At 38.3% G+C, this 16,773-nt stretch overlaps 1 protein-coding gene across 1 annotated transcript in view; it reads left to right on the top strand.

Moving 5' to 3' along the window:
* Window positions 1-16,773, top strand: part of CPED1 (cadherin like and PC-esterase domain containing 1) — a gene marked incomplete at both ends in the record, with an annotated part of 139,980 nt that overhangs the window by 54,942 nt on the left and 68,265 nt on the right. Inside the window, 8 exons of the mRNA XM_079538371.1 lie at window positions 2,747-2,889; window positions 5,114-5,186; window positions 7,241-7,408; window positions 7,511-7,615; window positions 8,544-8,713; window positions 10,818-10,877; window positions 14,796-14,863; window positions 15,177-15,221. Of these exons, the coding sequence (XP_079394497.1) occupies window positions 2,747-2,889; window positions 5,114-5,186; window positions 7,241-7,408; window positions 7,511-7,615; window positions 8,544-8,713; window positions 10,818-10,877; window positions 14,796-14,863; window positions 15,177-15,221 (832 nt within the window). The remainder of the gene's footprint in view (window positions 1-2,746; window positions 2,890-5,113; window positions 5,187-7,240; window positions 7,409-7,510; window positions 7,616-8,543; window positions 8,714-10,817; window positions 10,878-14,795; window positions 14,864-15,176; window positions 15,222-16,773) is intronic.

The raw sequence follows: 16,773 nt of genomic DNA on the forward strand, positions 1-16,773 counted from the left end.
ATGTGAATGAGACGTTGGAGATAGATGTCAAAGTAAGCTGATGAACCACCTTGTTGTCTCATCCTGCTGAGGTGAATCTTCATTCTTAGTTCCTTATTTCATATGAACTGATTAATAAATTGCTGTTGGGCTTCACCAAAACTGGGACAATTTTAATCAGAGATGAATCTGAATCAGAACTGATGTGAAAACTATTCAGCTTCATGTTCTGAATCTTTCTGTCATTCTGTAGGAGAAACAAAGATGAGTGATCTTGGACTTTGAGAAGCAAGTACTCCTGCTTGCCTTGAAATGTAGCACAGTCTGAAGACTTGTATAATCTCTATCTCATGGTGGTTCTGGGGCTCTTTTGCCCTAGAGATTCATGGAACTGCAGTACACCTGGAAACTCTTATGACATGAAAATACGGTGTAATGTAATTCAAGATTGCAACAGGATGCAAATATCCAAATGGCAGAGTTGAGATTATATGTACAACTATAAATTCATGGCAGTCAGAAGTTTAATTTTGAAATTTTAGTAATATATTGTTGATATTCATTTCCTACTGGCATTTCAAATAACTTTCTCAGAAGCAGAATGGAGAGTCCCAATGACTGCAAAACCTTCCACCCAGATCACGGAGCAAATTTCTTTGATTTGGCAATACCTGCAAGCTTGTTAGAATAAAACCAGATGTGATAAGAACAGGTAGGCAGCCAAACCAACTTCCTACCTTCTATTTATTTACCAACAGGATTGAGCTACTGGCTCTGAAGAGAACAAGGTGCAAAGGAGGGTCAGTATTAGCTCCATACTTAAGTGTTTTTCATACCTGGCTGCAGGCACACACAGTGCTTTTTAAAAAGGAAAGTGGAAAATGCTTATTACATTTAATTGCAATATGCTGCCTGAAGAAACTGTAAGTTAATCATTCATGCCAACACAACCGAGCGTCCTTGGCAGTATTTCTGCTCACATGGGGAGGCTATAACACTGTCTAGAAAATTCTGTGGACAAGAGTGCATAGAATTATGTTGTAAAGAGATCTGGTGTTAGCACAGTGAATTCATCATAATGCATCACCAGTAATTAGTGGTGTATCCAGGGGACAGTGCTAGGTCGTCTGTTCCACATCTTTGTTAATGCTCTGGATGATGGGGTAGAGTGCACTCTCAACATGTTTGCAGGTGATACAAAAGTGGGAGGAATGGCTTGTTTGCCAGAGGTCCATGGTGCCATCCAGAGGGACCTTGACAGTCTGAAGAAGTGGGCTAACAGGAATCTCATGCAGTTCAACAAAGAAAAGGCAGAGTCTTGAACCTGAGGATGTACAACCCCAAGCACCAGTATGGGTTGGGGTTCCCCAAGCTGGAAAGCAGCTTGGCAGAAAAAAACCTGGGGGTTCAAAACCTGCATGCCAAGATGATAAGTCTGCAAGCTAAAAAAAAGAGCCTAGGAGAGGGATTGTGGAATTCCCTTCACAGAGATTTTCAAAAACCATCTGGATGTGGTCCTGGGCACCTGCTTGAGAAGAGGTTGAACCAGATGGTGTCTTCTAACCTTGGTCATCCTGTAGTTCTCTGATTCTATGCTCATGCTGTAGATCCAAAATATCACTTTAAACCTTGCTACAGATTTCTAATAAAGGCCATCTTTGTAAATCTATCTGCAGGACATGCCAGCCAGGTGAGTCTCCAGTGGGGCTACCTACAGAAGTCACTGGGACATGTATGAGTAGGTGATAGTAGAAAACACATCATGGCATTTCTAAGTCAATTTAGTAGACAAATTCCTGGAAACATTCAGAAATTTGTACTTTCTGAGTATTTGTAGAAAACATGTTCTATGTGTACTCTATCTGAAAACAGTACTTTTATACAATATAAATATATCTGTTTTATACTAATTACTACTAAATTATCTGACAGTTTGACATAGTTAAACATTTTTTTGAATTAATTGAATAATTGAATTAATTGAATAATTGAAAACATGATTCAAAGGCAGATCCTTTCTTAGCACCAAGATCCCTGATTCAACAAAACCTGCCTGTGTCCCATTCTTCACTGGTATACCATGTTGCTCTAGTTTTCTCTTTCCCTAGATTTCTACCTGAAGTGATCAGGAGGGTGAATTTTCATGAGTGATTAAAGCAGTTGAGATAACATTGTTATGCAGGACAGTGAATATATCCCTGTGAGGATTCACATGGCTAAAATCCTCAGTATCTGCAAGAATCCAGCCAAAATATAGTTTGTGATGGCTGCAATGGTTGTGATGACTGGTTCTGTTTAGAATTTGTTAACCTGGAGTAAAAATTAATAGTCAAGGTCAAGTGGGATAGCCCTTGGCATAGTACGTTAACAATAGAAAAGGTTTTTTCTGTGGCTGTGCTACTTCAGCTTACTGCTGAAGTGTTAAGTGTTAAGTGTTAAGTGTTAAGTGCTTAAGTGTTAGATTTCTTTTGCCTGAAACAAATTGATAGAAAAGGGTTTTCACAAAATAAGCTTATACTGTGAGCAATAATTTTTAAATGCATTGCTTTAAAGCCTGTTTCTAATATTTGTAAATTATTTCTTTGCTTCTTTGCGAGTGTGGTGTGTGGTGTTTTTCATGCTATTCTTTACTGTGCAAATGAATAACAACTGAAATTGACATTGTAATGCAATTTTGGCTTCTACCAGCCTTAAAATTTATGACCCTAAGCACTGGTTTAGTTAAGTACTGGTAAATGTCTGCAAATACATGTAATCTTTTTCACAGCTGCAAAGGTTTTTTGAGATGTTCTTCAAAGGCAGTTATCCCCAGCAAGCCTTTAATAACATGAAAGAAGCTATAAGCAAACTTCTACTTATTACTGAGGTCCTCAGTGAATCATCTGCCTCAGGACCAGGCTCTTTCAATCAGTAAGTAACTTGCAGTGTTCATTGCTATGTTGTTAAAATAGCTTCTTAGAACAGAATAAAAATTGTAGAGTACACATGACTCCTGAAATAACAAAATCCCTTATATTTCTTAATTCTTGATAGAATAAAGTGAAGATACGTTGTACCTAGGGAAGAAAACCCTTCTATATCCACAGTGTTTCTGGTTTGTAGAGAGGTTCTGGTAAATACCAAGGACAAGATGTTGTGTCCTGATGAAGTTTTTCATGCAGCACAAATGAGCAGAGATGGCTCACAATTGGGCTAGTCATCATTTGTATAATGCCATATTTCCTGTAAGTGAGAACTTTGACATGATTCAAATGTTTGAAGTTAGAATAGCACTGGCTGTTCTGAATTGGCAAAGGCAGAGAACATGAACAACAAACACAGCAGAATACTTGTTATGAAATGTACCCAGGCAGCAGCATTCATTTTTATGTGAGTGCTAAGTCATTGCAGTCACTTCCACTAGATAGTTACAGTTTTTATGCATATATCAGCATTTCTTACTTAATAAATTCAGTAATTAATATTTGTTCTCCATATGTTGTGTAACATCTGTAAGTTTTTTTGTGGTATATAGTAAATAAGTTACTATTTATTATGTTTGTACGCTTTAAAAATACTTACGTTGGTCCAAAAGTAATGCCTCCTATTTATTTCTTTTGAAACTACAACCAAAAGCACAATAATAATATTTAACATAGCACATTATCAGCTACAGAACACTATTTTCCAGCACAGTCACCTCAGTAGCTGTGCATTTTCACCAGCAATGAACAAGGGCTTGAAAAAATCTGCACCAGCAGAATCATCCCACTGCCTCAGTCATCACTGCTGAAACACACCACCCACTGCCTCACTCTGCTGGTTTCTACAAACATTCAACATGAATCAATAAATGGGTGCAATTTTTCCTGCATAGAGGAATTCAATGACACACCTTTGCTTCATCTGCACTTCCATGTCAGATACCATTTGTCAGGCTGCCCCTCTTCTGCTGTCTGTCACATGGCAGCAAAACATAATAGAATATTGGTGGGAAGGTTCAACCTCTGCTGCCATAGCACCAAACTCCTCTGATGTCACAGCGCAACAAAATGAAATGGGAGGCATTGCTTTCAGAGGAGTCCTCATATATTTGAGAACCTTGGTGTTTCATTAACAGTAATATGAAGCTCATTATTTTTCAGGAATAACACATTGTGATGGAAGTGGAAAGAGAGAAGGGAACGAATATAAAATGAATAAAGCTATTTTAATAATGATCCAAACTGAATATTTGTTTACCCATGGGATAGATATCTTTTAGGAAGATAAAATTTTCTTCAGGTTCTTGGCCCATGCCTTAAAACATCCCCCTAGGTGCAGCTAAGTTCAGTGAGCCTGGAGAGTTCCACCTGATAGACATCTCTTAAACTCCATAAGTTTCCAAAGCTTTTGTGGGAGCTCATTCTCATCAAAAAGCATTTTCACAGAATCACAGAATCACAGAACTGTAGGGGTTGGAAGGGACCTCCAGAGATCATCGAGTCCAACCCCCCTGCCAAAGCAGGTTCCCTACAGCAGGTCACACAGGTAGGCATCCAGGCAGGTCTTGAACATCTCCAGAGAAGGAGACTCCACCACCTCCCTGGGCAGCCTGTTCCAGTGCTCCGTCACCCTCACTGTAAAGAAGTTCTTGCGCACATTTGTGCAGAACTTCCTATGCTGCAGTTTCCGGCCATTTCCCCTTGTCCTGTCTCCACTCACCACTGAAAAGAGTCCAGCCTCGCCATTCTGCCCCCCACACCTCAGATATTTATAGACCTGGATCAGGTCCCCTCTCAGTCTTCTTTTCTCAAGGCTGAACAGACCCAGTTCACTCAGCCTTTCTTCATAGGAGAGGTGCTCCAGGCCCTTCACCATCTTTGTGGCCCTCCACTGGACTCTTTCCAAGAGATCCCTGTATTTTTTGTACTGATTTTGTTCTTCAGTGTAGTTCCCTTCCCACACTAGTTTAAAAGTCAGACATCCTTTAGTATATCACTCTTTTCTTCAGAACATGACTTTATCTTTGGTTAGGGTTGTGGACTCTTCTTAGAAATTTTTAGTCTGTATCATATGCTTTGCTTGGACAAATATATTTATGTTCTGTCATTGTAGTGTGTATTTTACAATATCTGTCCTCACTGAATCTGATTTCTGTTGTATTCCATTTCAGATGCAGCCAATGTTTTCAAATGCTGACCTTTGACATTGGGTTCAGCACCTCCATACACCCCATAGTTCTTCAGGTGAGCAAACAACACTGAATGTTTCTTTTGTTGTTGTCATTGTTTTATGGGCTGGTTCAGCCCGGTTCCATGACTAGCAGGGCAGAGGGATCCACACATCCATACCTCCAGAAAAGGGAAACAGGGGACCCCAAATAATTAAAAACAGCGGCAACGATCAGAGAAGAAACAAACTAATTTACTAAATATGGTATTGAAATGCAAGATAACACACTATAATACAATGTAATTAGAATTAAAGACAATATTCAAATATAATGAGAGAAAGAGCATCCAAAAACTGAAAGGCCTTACACTAATGCTGAGGTGATGCATGCAGTCAGGACGAGCAGCAGGGAGGAGAGCTGAAAAAGGGAAAAAAGCAGATCAGGTGACCTACCAAGGCCTTGTATCTGTTCACCCTGAGCAGAAATGATAACAGAACAGCAAACAGTCTTCTGGGGAATGTAGTCCTCTTCCAATACAGGTATCTGGATCTGGAGCATTAACTCTTTAACCCCAGTGCACTATATGATGTTATGATGTGGAATACCGATAACCAAAAATCATAAAACCATTACATTACGTTTTTTCCCTCCTGGAGTGCCCTGGAATTTGCAAGCTTGTTGAAGAAAAGAAGAAGGGCTTTACTGACCCCAGAAAATTACAACAAACAGAACACAGCAAAAAAACCTCAGTGATGGTCGCTCTCAAATCTCCAAGAAATGTCCAAATGCTTTAATAATATTTTTGCATAGAAGTAGCTATGGGAGGAAGCAATTGGTGAGGGGCAGATTTCTTGTGATGAAGTTCACCACACCATTTAAAGGTATAAAGTTTCTAGTGTTACAGCAATATCATCACAAATGAATATCAGCTAAACAAAATGCATAGTAAGCACTGCATTCAAGTGAAGTTAGGTATTAACTGCACCAGAAAGAAAAACACTAAGGGAGAAAGTTAGAAGCCATTAATAGCTTTTAATACAGATTAACATTCTCCATGAGCTGTCCCATAATTGTTCAGTTCATTTCTGCTTTCACCTTCACCGTGCTGCCTTCTTCCACTGCACTGCCCTCTTCCTGGGTAGTCCTCAAGGCCCTCAAAACCTGAAAAAAGATGACTATTAGCATAAACTCCTTCTTACAATTTTGTACCATTCCTGTCTAATAACAACCCGGCCAGAACAAAAAATTTACTGCTTTACAGTTTTTTTTCCACTGCATTTATACATACATGCAATTGTGTATATAACTGGACATATACAGTCTTTCTCCATATGTATGATATACAAACAGCAAAGCAAATATATCCTGTGAAATTAAAGGAGACGATTTTCTAAATTCATCTCCTGTTAAAATCTCTGCAGTTTTCTAGTAACAATAATCCAAGCAAAGATCCTATAAACCTTTAAATAAATTCTACCTGGAGTGCTTAAAATCATAAACATAAAGTGTAATGTTTACCAGCTTTTATAGTAGCCTTAACCATCAGTCCATAATCCAAAAAAGCAGTAAATCAGAACTGTTAATAGTTTCCAATGAGATAATACACAGTTACTCTAATAATTAAAAGTTGATACTTTCTTAGCATCAATTGAAATTTGATTTTGAATTGTGTCCCCTAGAAACTGAAGTATGTACGTAACCCATTCCGCTTGGTTATGTTTGTCTTTGTACTAAATAATTTATTCATATTTTTATGACTGCATCGGTTGTGTTTGTATACTACAAGGATTATATCATCGATATCAACTGAAATACCTGAGTTTTTTAAGAGTTGTGTTAACGTTTCAGCTGACATTTTTTAAAATCAAATTTCAAACGAGGTGGAAAAGAGCGGTTTCACACTAGCATGAGATATTATACTCTTCCCACTAGAGGTCAGCAAACATTGTGGCGTGTGGTTTTTACAGAAAATGTGGTACAACATTTTTTATATTATAATCCTGTCTGTTTTATTAGTGCTCTTATAGCTTTTCTTTTTTAATAAAGAATTTCAGCTTAGTAATGTGCGGTAATGGGAAGACAGGCCTTGATGTACACAATGTAAATTCTTGCATTGTTTTCTAACAGGTGCATAAAAATTTTGACTTTCAAGATGAGGAGAAATCAAATCTTCAGGACCAAATTTTCAAAGAAGCTATTTTTGAAGACACTTTTAGGCTTCTATTGTCTAATAAGTCCTCAAGTTCCAGTTTCAAAAAAGCTTTACGAAACATATATGGATCAACTGTGAACAAGGTAGCTCATTGCCTCTTTGCTGGGGAAAAAGGATTGGGGTCTAATGAAAGCACATCGCTTTCCATGTAATTTCACCAGAATGTGTTGCCCTTTTCTCCATAGGATGGAATCTTCATCAAAGAAGATGGACAATGTTTGTCTTTAGAGGAGATAAATTCAATGATGACATTTGTTAAAGAGGTGAAGAATCTTGGACAATTTGAGCTGGTAAAATAAACTATTCTGTTCTACTGGGTTTGTATTTTCTGTGAACCTGCTAGTATTACTCCTGGATTACCATTATCTGCTTTCACTGCATGTGTCTGACTAAATGGATAGGGAAACAGAGGTAGAGGTTATGATTTTATTCTGGATTTTTGGAATTTATAGTAAAAGAGAAAATGACATGAAACACAGACTTTTGAGCTAAGGAAAGAAAAAGCAGAAAAATAAACCAGAAAATAGAAAAACAGGAAAAGGAAAAAAAATACGTAAAAGTCGTCTACAGTGGTAAGAAAATAGAATGAAAGTGAAGCAAAGGATGTGTGAATGGAAAAACTGGAGGCTGTTCAATACTAAGATCATTACCAAAGAAAAGACAGATACGAAAAAGTGGATAAAAAACACAGGTGGAATATGTGATATGTCTTCTTCAAAATTATAGTGAGTTGTTTTTAGGAGAGTAATAGAGATAGAGGAATGGCAGCCAGTGTCCAGGAGTAGGCATGATAGTTAATGAGAGAAAATGCCTGGTATTGAGGTGGAGGACTGGGGAAATGAATCACCAAAACCTGAATGTATTGTTCAGAGAATGTTCATGGCATCAGGATTTCCAGGATTTCTTCTAGGCTTCCTGATTAAGTATTAAGGCTGGAGACTGATGAGACTTTTAAAAAGGGAATTAGTTATTAATTATCTAGATGTGGAAGTCATGTTAGAGGCTCCGAGTGGAAAGGGAATTAGACTTCCACGTCAGTACAACAAGCAGGACTGATTTGCAGGGATGGGCAAGACAGTCATTTTCTATAGTTGTGTGAAAGAGAATTTACATTAATATATGTGTATGCTATATACACTGTCTCCTGATATTTTCTCAGTTCTGTGCAATTTGCGAATATTATAACATGTAGTCCCTAATCATCGTATCTCTTCTCAGCTTTACCCTTCTGCTGCACCCAAGATCCAAACCTTCCTGCGTGACCTTTATCACATGGTAGACCCAATGAGACAACTTGGTTCAGTCCTGACGGTACATTGGTTGCTTACCAGCTTGCTTGAACAATTCCAGTTCATGACCAAAAAGACACTTACAGATCTTTCAGAATGGTAAGATAGCTATTATACCATATACCAAAAACAGTTTCTGTAACTATGTAATTTGGAATAACAGCAGTGAATACCATGAAACATAATTCCTCAATAGGTGTAGGTGAATTTACATCACTTGACAGTAAGGTCCATCATCCGTCCATGAAGCACTGTCAGACATTCTGCCATTAAAGCTGCAGCTAGATCTCAACATATGACAGTTTTTCCCTTCTACTTCTACCACAGAGATCCATGAGTTAAAAAAATAATGGGAGATAATTCTTTTTTCTAAGAAATGTAAAATGAATTAGGTAAGTTGTTCCTGAAAAATGGTGAATTCAAAACTAAGAGTGCTTACCACTCTAATTTAATTTATTCAATTATGAACAAAACCGTAAAGAAAATATAAAATTTTAGGTGAAGGTTTATCCAAAAGGGATTAATGAATTTTTGTGGCTCTAAATTTCCCATATTTTACGAGAAACAGGTCAAAGAGTAGGATGCACCAAGATCCTGATTTAACTCTATTTGAAAAGCTGGGAGAATACTGTCATAACAAGATGGAATCGATTGAGCTTTTGGTGAGAGATTATAAACTTGAATAAGGAGGGAGACAGAGAGGAAAGAAGGAAGATATGAAATAAAAAAGAGAGTAAGGAATGAAGGGAAAGAGAGTTAAAAGATGTAGTATAAAATGTATTGATTATAAAAATTGGGAAAAAAAATTTATTTTGTGCTCTTTATCTCCCAACTAGAGACATTTTGTATACACATATGCCATAATTCTTTACTGAATAGAGGCATATGTACTGTTTATGCAAACAGAGGCATGTGATGTGTTCCATTCCACTGAGTCCCAAGACAGGCAGCAACATTATTGAGTACACTTTGCTTGGAGAATGCTAAATTCACTATATAAGGCATCTCTTAGACTTCCTGAGTTTTAATTTTGTTTCTCAGTGAATTGTGTGTAACTTTAAGGAGTTATCTATATCTTTGTTTGCTTATCTGCAAAGCGAAAATTATACTTCACCACTGTGTTAGGTAACTGTTTATTAGTATTTTGAAAATACACAGTTCCATGATTGTGTTAAACATTATTGTTGTTACTACTGGCCACTCCATGATAAGTAACTCAAAGATGCAGCTGTTTGCATTCATGTATAAGCCCTTGCCCTTTTGCCAAAATATTTTGGTTTGCATATCAAAGCATACCAACCCTTAGCAGCTTTCTGTTCTAATCTAAGCTGTGCCACTCACTTACTTTGAGCAACTCCTTGGCCTCTTTTTTCTTCACACTGAACATTTACTATATGTATATAAATACTTAGTAGTACCATGACCTTTCTCCAGGATAGTAGACAATTTCCTTCTTTGCACTGTATTTTTCTGCAATGATTAAGTTAATAATACCATTCTGCACATTCCCTCCATTAAAAAAAAATGCATGTTTTGCCATTGCTAAATCATAATTTCCCACTCCTATAGTCACATGCAAGTGAAGGTGATATATGTGTCAGATATGCATGTAATTATTCATAATTGCAAGGAAGAAAGAGGTGAGTAAAGCATACGCCCCAAATAACTCATTCTCTTTGAATGTTGATTAATCTTTGAAATTCCTACTTTTGATGAGCTTGTAGATCACAAAATCACAGAATTGTAGGGCTTGGAAGGGACCTCAAGAGAGCATTGATTCTAATCCCTCTGCCTAATCAGGTACCCTACAATAGGTTGCACAGGTAAGCATCCCTATGGATCTTGAGTATCTCCTTAAAAGGAGATCCATCAGAACACTTTTTATGAATGTCTTCAGTTAAAGACAGGTTGGCTGGTTTAACTGTTAACATTTAACTGTTCTTATTTCTCCAGCTATACAAACTTGGTATTTATAAAATCCAGTGATTTGCATATCTGACTATCCACCCAGACAGTGTGGATGCTTATGGGAAAAATAGTGACTTTTGTGACTTAGGTCTTGTGCAGTTATGCAATTCACTGATAATGATTACATAAAATTGAGCTATTATTTAAAGAGGTTTCATGGCCTGATTTCGTCTACATTGAAACCTTTGGTGACTAGAGATTAGGTATTAGAGAACTGTCTGTATTTGTTCCACAGGAAAAGGAAGAAGAGCTCGATAAACTCATCTCCAACTGCAATGAAATGGTTACAGCCCAGGTGAGAATGACAATCTCAGAGGTGTTGGTATAAAATAAGACGAAATCCTTTGAAAGTGATGGAGGGATGCTACCTACATTTACGTTAAAAGTACATTTAAACTGATTTTTTGCTGTTCGTGCATGATTTTTTGATTCTGTGCAGCTTCAGTTTGTGATATGACTAAGACATACATGATTATTGTCTTCTAGAACATGGGCTATGAGGTACTGTGGTAAGTATGCCTGTCTGTGTCAAACAGCACAGTAACATGCAAGAATCAGATTTATGAGAAAAACTAACCTTTCTCTTTTGTATGAGAGCCTAAATAGGTCAATAAAGCTGCAAATGCTTTTATAAAATCAACTTATATATTTGGAAAAGTACTACTAGCTTCTTTTACATAAGCACATTATTAAGTCATAAACGGCAGCCCTCAAACTCAATTTAGGCTGAAAATAATTTCTTGGTGTTTAACATTGTTATGCTCATTGCCTGGACAGTTTGGGAAACAAACGTAGTTCCAACTATGAGGCAAAAGAAGAGGGCAAGGAAATCAGGCATAAGATCTGCTGTAGGAGGAGTGCAAGAGAGGGAAGGAAGGAGGGAGAGAGAATTGGAATTAACTGCCAGGAAAAAAATCCCACACTTTAGTCTGCAGTTCTGTATTCCTCTTCAGGAAACCAGTACAGAGTACTTCATTCTGTGAAGCAAATGCCCCCATGGAAACTCTTTGGCAGAAGCCAAAGAAGTAGTCTACAGCACATTTAAATAGAAAATCTGCTAGTGGTCATCTGTCACAAAATGATCTCTGGTGGCTCCTCATTTTCCAGAGACCTACAAAACATAATCTAAAGAGGAAAAAAACTCATAACTCAACTGAATACTGAGAACATAGTCTCAATATAGATTTTGTGATCCATTAAAAACTGCACTGCTCACAACTAACACATATGTCAGAGCTCCAGAAGTGCCCAGGCTTTTCCCTTTTTCAGTTTTCACAGAATCACAGAATCACCAAAGTTGGAAAAGAACTCCAAGATCATCCAGTCCAACCATCCACCTATCACCAATAGTTCTCACTAAACCATATCCCTCAACACAACGTCCAAACGTTGCCTGAACACCTCGAGGGTTGGTGACTCCACCACCTGCCTGGGCAGCCCATTCCAGTGTCTGAACACTCTTTCAGAAAAGTAGTATTTCCTAAAGCCCAGCCTAAATCTCCGCTGGTGCAGCTTGAAGCCATTCCCTCTAGTCCTATCACAGTTACACGAGAGAAGAGGCTGACCACCACTACAACGTCCCTTCAGGTAGTTATAGAGAGCAATAAGGTCTCCCCTGAGCCTCCTCTTCTCCAGGCTAAACATTCCCAGCTACTTCAGCCTCTCCTCATAAAGCCTGTGCTCCAGACCCCTCACCAGCTTTGTTGCCCTTCTTTGAACCCACTCCAGGGCCTGAATGTCTTTCTTGTAATGAGGAGCCCAAAATTGGGCACTCGAGGTGCAGCCTCACCAGAGCTGAGTACAGGGGGACAATCACTGCCCTGTTCCTGCTGGCAACACTGTTCCTGATGCAAGCCAGGATGCCACTGGCCTTCTTGGCCACCTGGGCACACTGCTGGCTCATGTTCAACCGAGCATCAATCAATATCCCCAGGTCCATTTCCTCTATGCAGTCTTCCAGCTGCTCTGCCCCAAGCCTGTAGCGTCGCCTGGGGTTGTTGGGGCCGAAGTGCAGGACCCGGCATTTGGCCTTGTTGAACCTCATCCCATTGTCTTCAGCCCAGCTCTCCAGCCTGTCCAGATCCTTCTGTAGGGCCTCGCTACCCCCAGGCAGATCCACACTTCCAGCCAACTTGGTGTCATCTGCAAACTTACTGAGGGTGCACTCAGTGCCCTCATCCAGGTCATCAATAAAGATACTGAAGAGGACAGGCCCCAGCACCGACCCCTGGGGAACACTACTCGTGACCAGTCATCAGCTATTTAGCTGATTTATCTCCATTCACCACCACTCTCTGGGCCCGGCTTTCCAGCCATTTCCTTATCCAGCCAAGAGTGCACCTGTCCAAGCCAAGTGCTGCCAGCTTCTGCAGAATACTGTGGGAGACAGTGCCAAAGGCTTTGCTGAAGTCTAGGTAGACCACATCAACAGCCTTTCCCTAGTCTACCAGACGGGTCACTAGATTTTAATCTTATGGTGAAATGTAACTATCTCTATATATCCCTTATTGCTAAGCTATATTACTACAACTGCTGTCAATCATTTAGATTTCTCTTTTGTTGAATCACAGTGAGTCCCAGAGGACATATTTACTGTTAACATTTTGTGAGGTACACAGAGGAGATCTCCCAAAAGGTATGCTCACAAATATACATATACCAAGGGTACATGATGTACAGACATCTACAATTACACCTCATAGTAAAGTACAGAGGCAGTGTGCTCATCTGTGCTTGATAGCTCATTCAAGACAGTGAGTAAAACAAACAGGGGGCAGCTCATACAAATGAACGTCCTTTCTTGCACAACAGTGTGTGGAGGAAAGGATTATGCTGCATCCAGGACCTCTGCCACTCTCTGACTGAGGGAAAGCTTCGTAACTTCACCATTCCTCAGTCCTGCTGATGGAAGGAGCTTGGAGAAAGGAAAATGTGATGATGCTGATGACTGAAAAGCTAAGTCTTCAGCAGTGATGAGTACAGTAACCTATCTTTCTATAATACTACTTCTAAATATTAAATTTTGATACCTTACTGTAATTAAGTGAGCTATTATATGAGTCTTAATGTTTGATGATAAACATAGTCCTCTTACAGAATTGATGCACAGAGTTCATGAAGTTCTTTAGTAAGCTGGGCCCTTGCAGTGGTGATGGCTGCCACATTCATGTGGTGCTCTCTGGCTAAATGAAACTCTAACGTTTTCTAGAGTTAAGACACCTTGTTTTGACCTTACAATTGCTTTGGGGAGATTGCAATACAAAAAGGAACAGTGGAGAGAGAAAAAAATGTATTTGACAGCTGTTGTTAGCTATTACCTCCTTGGCAAGAAGAAAGCAGAGTATTAAGTGACTTATAATGTGGAAAACAAGCTCTCTATTAGTTTGTTGTCTCCTTTGAAAGAGGTCATGAATGTGCATGAAATAAGGGCGGTGTCTAGACAGTGCAAGATGTCAAAACTACATGTTCATGCACATACAAAGACACACAGATCTGCCAAGAGACAGCTGTTTTTTACCCCTTATCTCACTGAGATAATGCAGGAATCTGTTTCAGTATTTGACAGTTTGCCTTTTACTATGATGGACTTTAGTATTGTTTTCAGCAGTTCCTGGTGAAACATCAGAGTTGGCTGTTTGTGCAGAACCTCCCCTGCCTATCACAGAGAATGACCTTGTGTCTTTCAGAATTCTAAGTGAGCGGGCAGTATTTGGGAATAAGCTTCCTTATGAGGGCTTCTACAGGAAACACTGGCAGAAAAACATCTGAAACTGGATCCTTTTAAAAAAGCACCCTCTTAAAGGGTCACATCAGCCAGAGTTCAGTTCATGAACTAAGTTCACGTCTAACTTCAATCTCAAGCATATACAAAAAAGCAATATAAAACTGTAAAGAGATATGGCATGGGTTGTTTTATTCTCAGCTGTATCTACTCTGCCTTTTCCCAGCAATTCAAGTATTTTTTAGAAATTTATTTTTATTTTCTTTCTCTTCATGGTGTATAAAACTGTTTATTACAAAGTAAGTGTTTTCTATCACATTCATTCAGGTAGCATTACTAATTTTGGGAACAGGCATCCAGAAGCTACATCTTTCCACAGAGAATATCAAATTATCATCTGCCACGCATTGCCACATATAATTTTTTGAAAAATGTTCCATGAATTCTGTTTCTTCCACTAATGTAGAAATGTATCTGCTATTGAATTGACAGGAATTCTTCTCAAGAAAATGTGATTCCAAAACAGAACTTTCATTTTCGCTTGTGGAAGAATCATGAAGGTATGGGATAAGAGTAAAACATTTCATATGGAATATGTCTTTCCTATTTTTAGTACTTCTGACAATATATATGATTTAGATTACACAATTTTGTATTCCAGCTGGAAGATCTTGACTTACTGCATATAAAAAAGCAATTTCTTCCTTATCTGCATAAGTGTTCTGCTAAGTTGATGAGCAGGGTTCTTGAGCCTAAAGCTAAATCTGACACTGCAAAGATTTTTTTAATGTAATTACCAAAATGAGAGCTCCTTTTGCCGTAGGATTGTGAATCAGGATTAGAAAATAAAATTTATGTTTCTGTTTCTTTCAGCATTGCATTATACCAGTAACACTAAAGAAATTCAGTGCAGTTATGGTAAGTCGAGGGTTTTCTAAATCACTAGGAGGGAAGACAAGATATTACCTGAACAAATTTCTTGCCTTTTTTTCTACATAACCCTTAAATGAATTGAGTGCCTGTAAGCTGTTACATAACAAGGGAATTTTAAGTAGAAATAATGTTTGTGAATTGCTCAGTAATTAGGCTGTTATGTTAAATAAGCCTCAAGTACAAAATTAAATGTTTCTATATATGAGTACTGTGCATATTCCAACACTCATTGATTCCCTGCTGTACTTCAGTAGACTTTGCTCCTCATTTACAAGAACTTTAGCATACATCTGTTTTTGTGGACTAGCTTTTAAGCTTGCATGGAGTTGAATCAGCCTTATAGCAGGCCAGCTCTCATCTCAGTGATTTTAAATAACTGCTTTAGAGTAGAAGAGTTTTCTGAAGTGTTCTGCTTGTAGTGCTGCTGTCTGTACTAGCAACAGTGCTTTTTCTGCCTTCCTTACTGATGTATTATCTGAGGAATAATTTGCTTTTCAATGTGAAATAATTGCTTTGCAGAGGAGAGGCTTTTCTACTCATTCAGCTACTTTTCCTCTCTGTTAGTGATTGTAACATGCTTCCAGGAGTGCCTGTGTCAGTCAGAGGCCAGGAATAGTTCATGGTTGGCTGTCATCACCATATGATTGATTGCCATTTAATTTTGAAGTTATCTCAATTCATTTTATTTTGAAAATTTCTCCTCTGGTTTTAGCAATTAGTGACATAATCCCTCTAGGTAATGTGTAGAGTATCTGGGGAACAGTTTATGGTGCCATAAAGTCAGTATTTCTGTCAATTTATGAGTCTCTATTACCCTGCAAATCTAGCCCTGCCCTTTCTCTGGAACATCTCCCTTTACTTGCAAGATTACTGCAAGATTACTGAAATTGCCCTGTTTGCTTTCTTTAGTGTGCAACCGAGGCAGGAAAGACACAGAAATGCATGCATCCTTGTGAACCTTAAAAAAACCCAACAGTTCAAGCCACAAGATCAGTTCATATATTACAGAGAATTTTCTGGCTGAAGTATTTTCTCAAGTACCCAGTTTTAAACACATACTAGATAATATATGTGGAAAGAAAATTTTCAATACATAATTGTTCTGTAAATCTGATTTCAATAGGTTGGATTAAAATATTTGTCACAGATGAGTTGCCAGCAAATGATTATTCTCAGGAGTCATTTGGCAAACACTACAAAATAAAAGATACATTTGGGCAAATAGGATCTGATTGTGGAGATTTTATAAACAAGAAAGTATCTGGAATTTTTTTATTTAGGAATTTTAATAAATCATGCTTCAAGCTGTACTACAAATGACCCCACGAGTCTAGATATCTCCATGTGACTTGTTCTTAGGTCTAACATACTTTGATTTTTATTGGCAATAACACATGTACATAAACCCTGTACACAGGCTGGTACCTAAGAAGGTTATGAATTTTGGCCTAACTTTTTTTCAAGTTCCATTTAAACAACTAGAGGCAGGATCTCGCAGAGCTAATCCTCGCATTTTCAGATGCTTATCAAGACTTAG

This window comes from Tetrao urogallus (genome assembly GCF_951394365.1).
Source record: "Tetrao urogallus genome assembly, chromosome: 1".
Taxonomy (NCBI): domain Eukaryota; kingdom Metazoa; phylum Chordata; class Aves; order Galliformes; family Phasianidae; genus Tetrao; species Tetrao urogallus.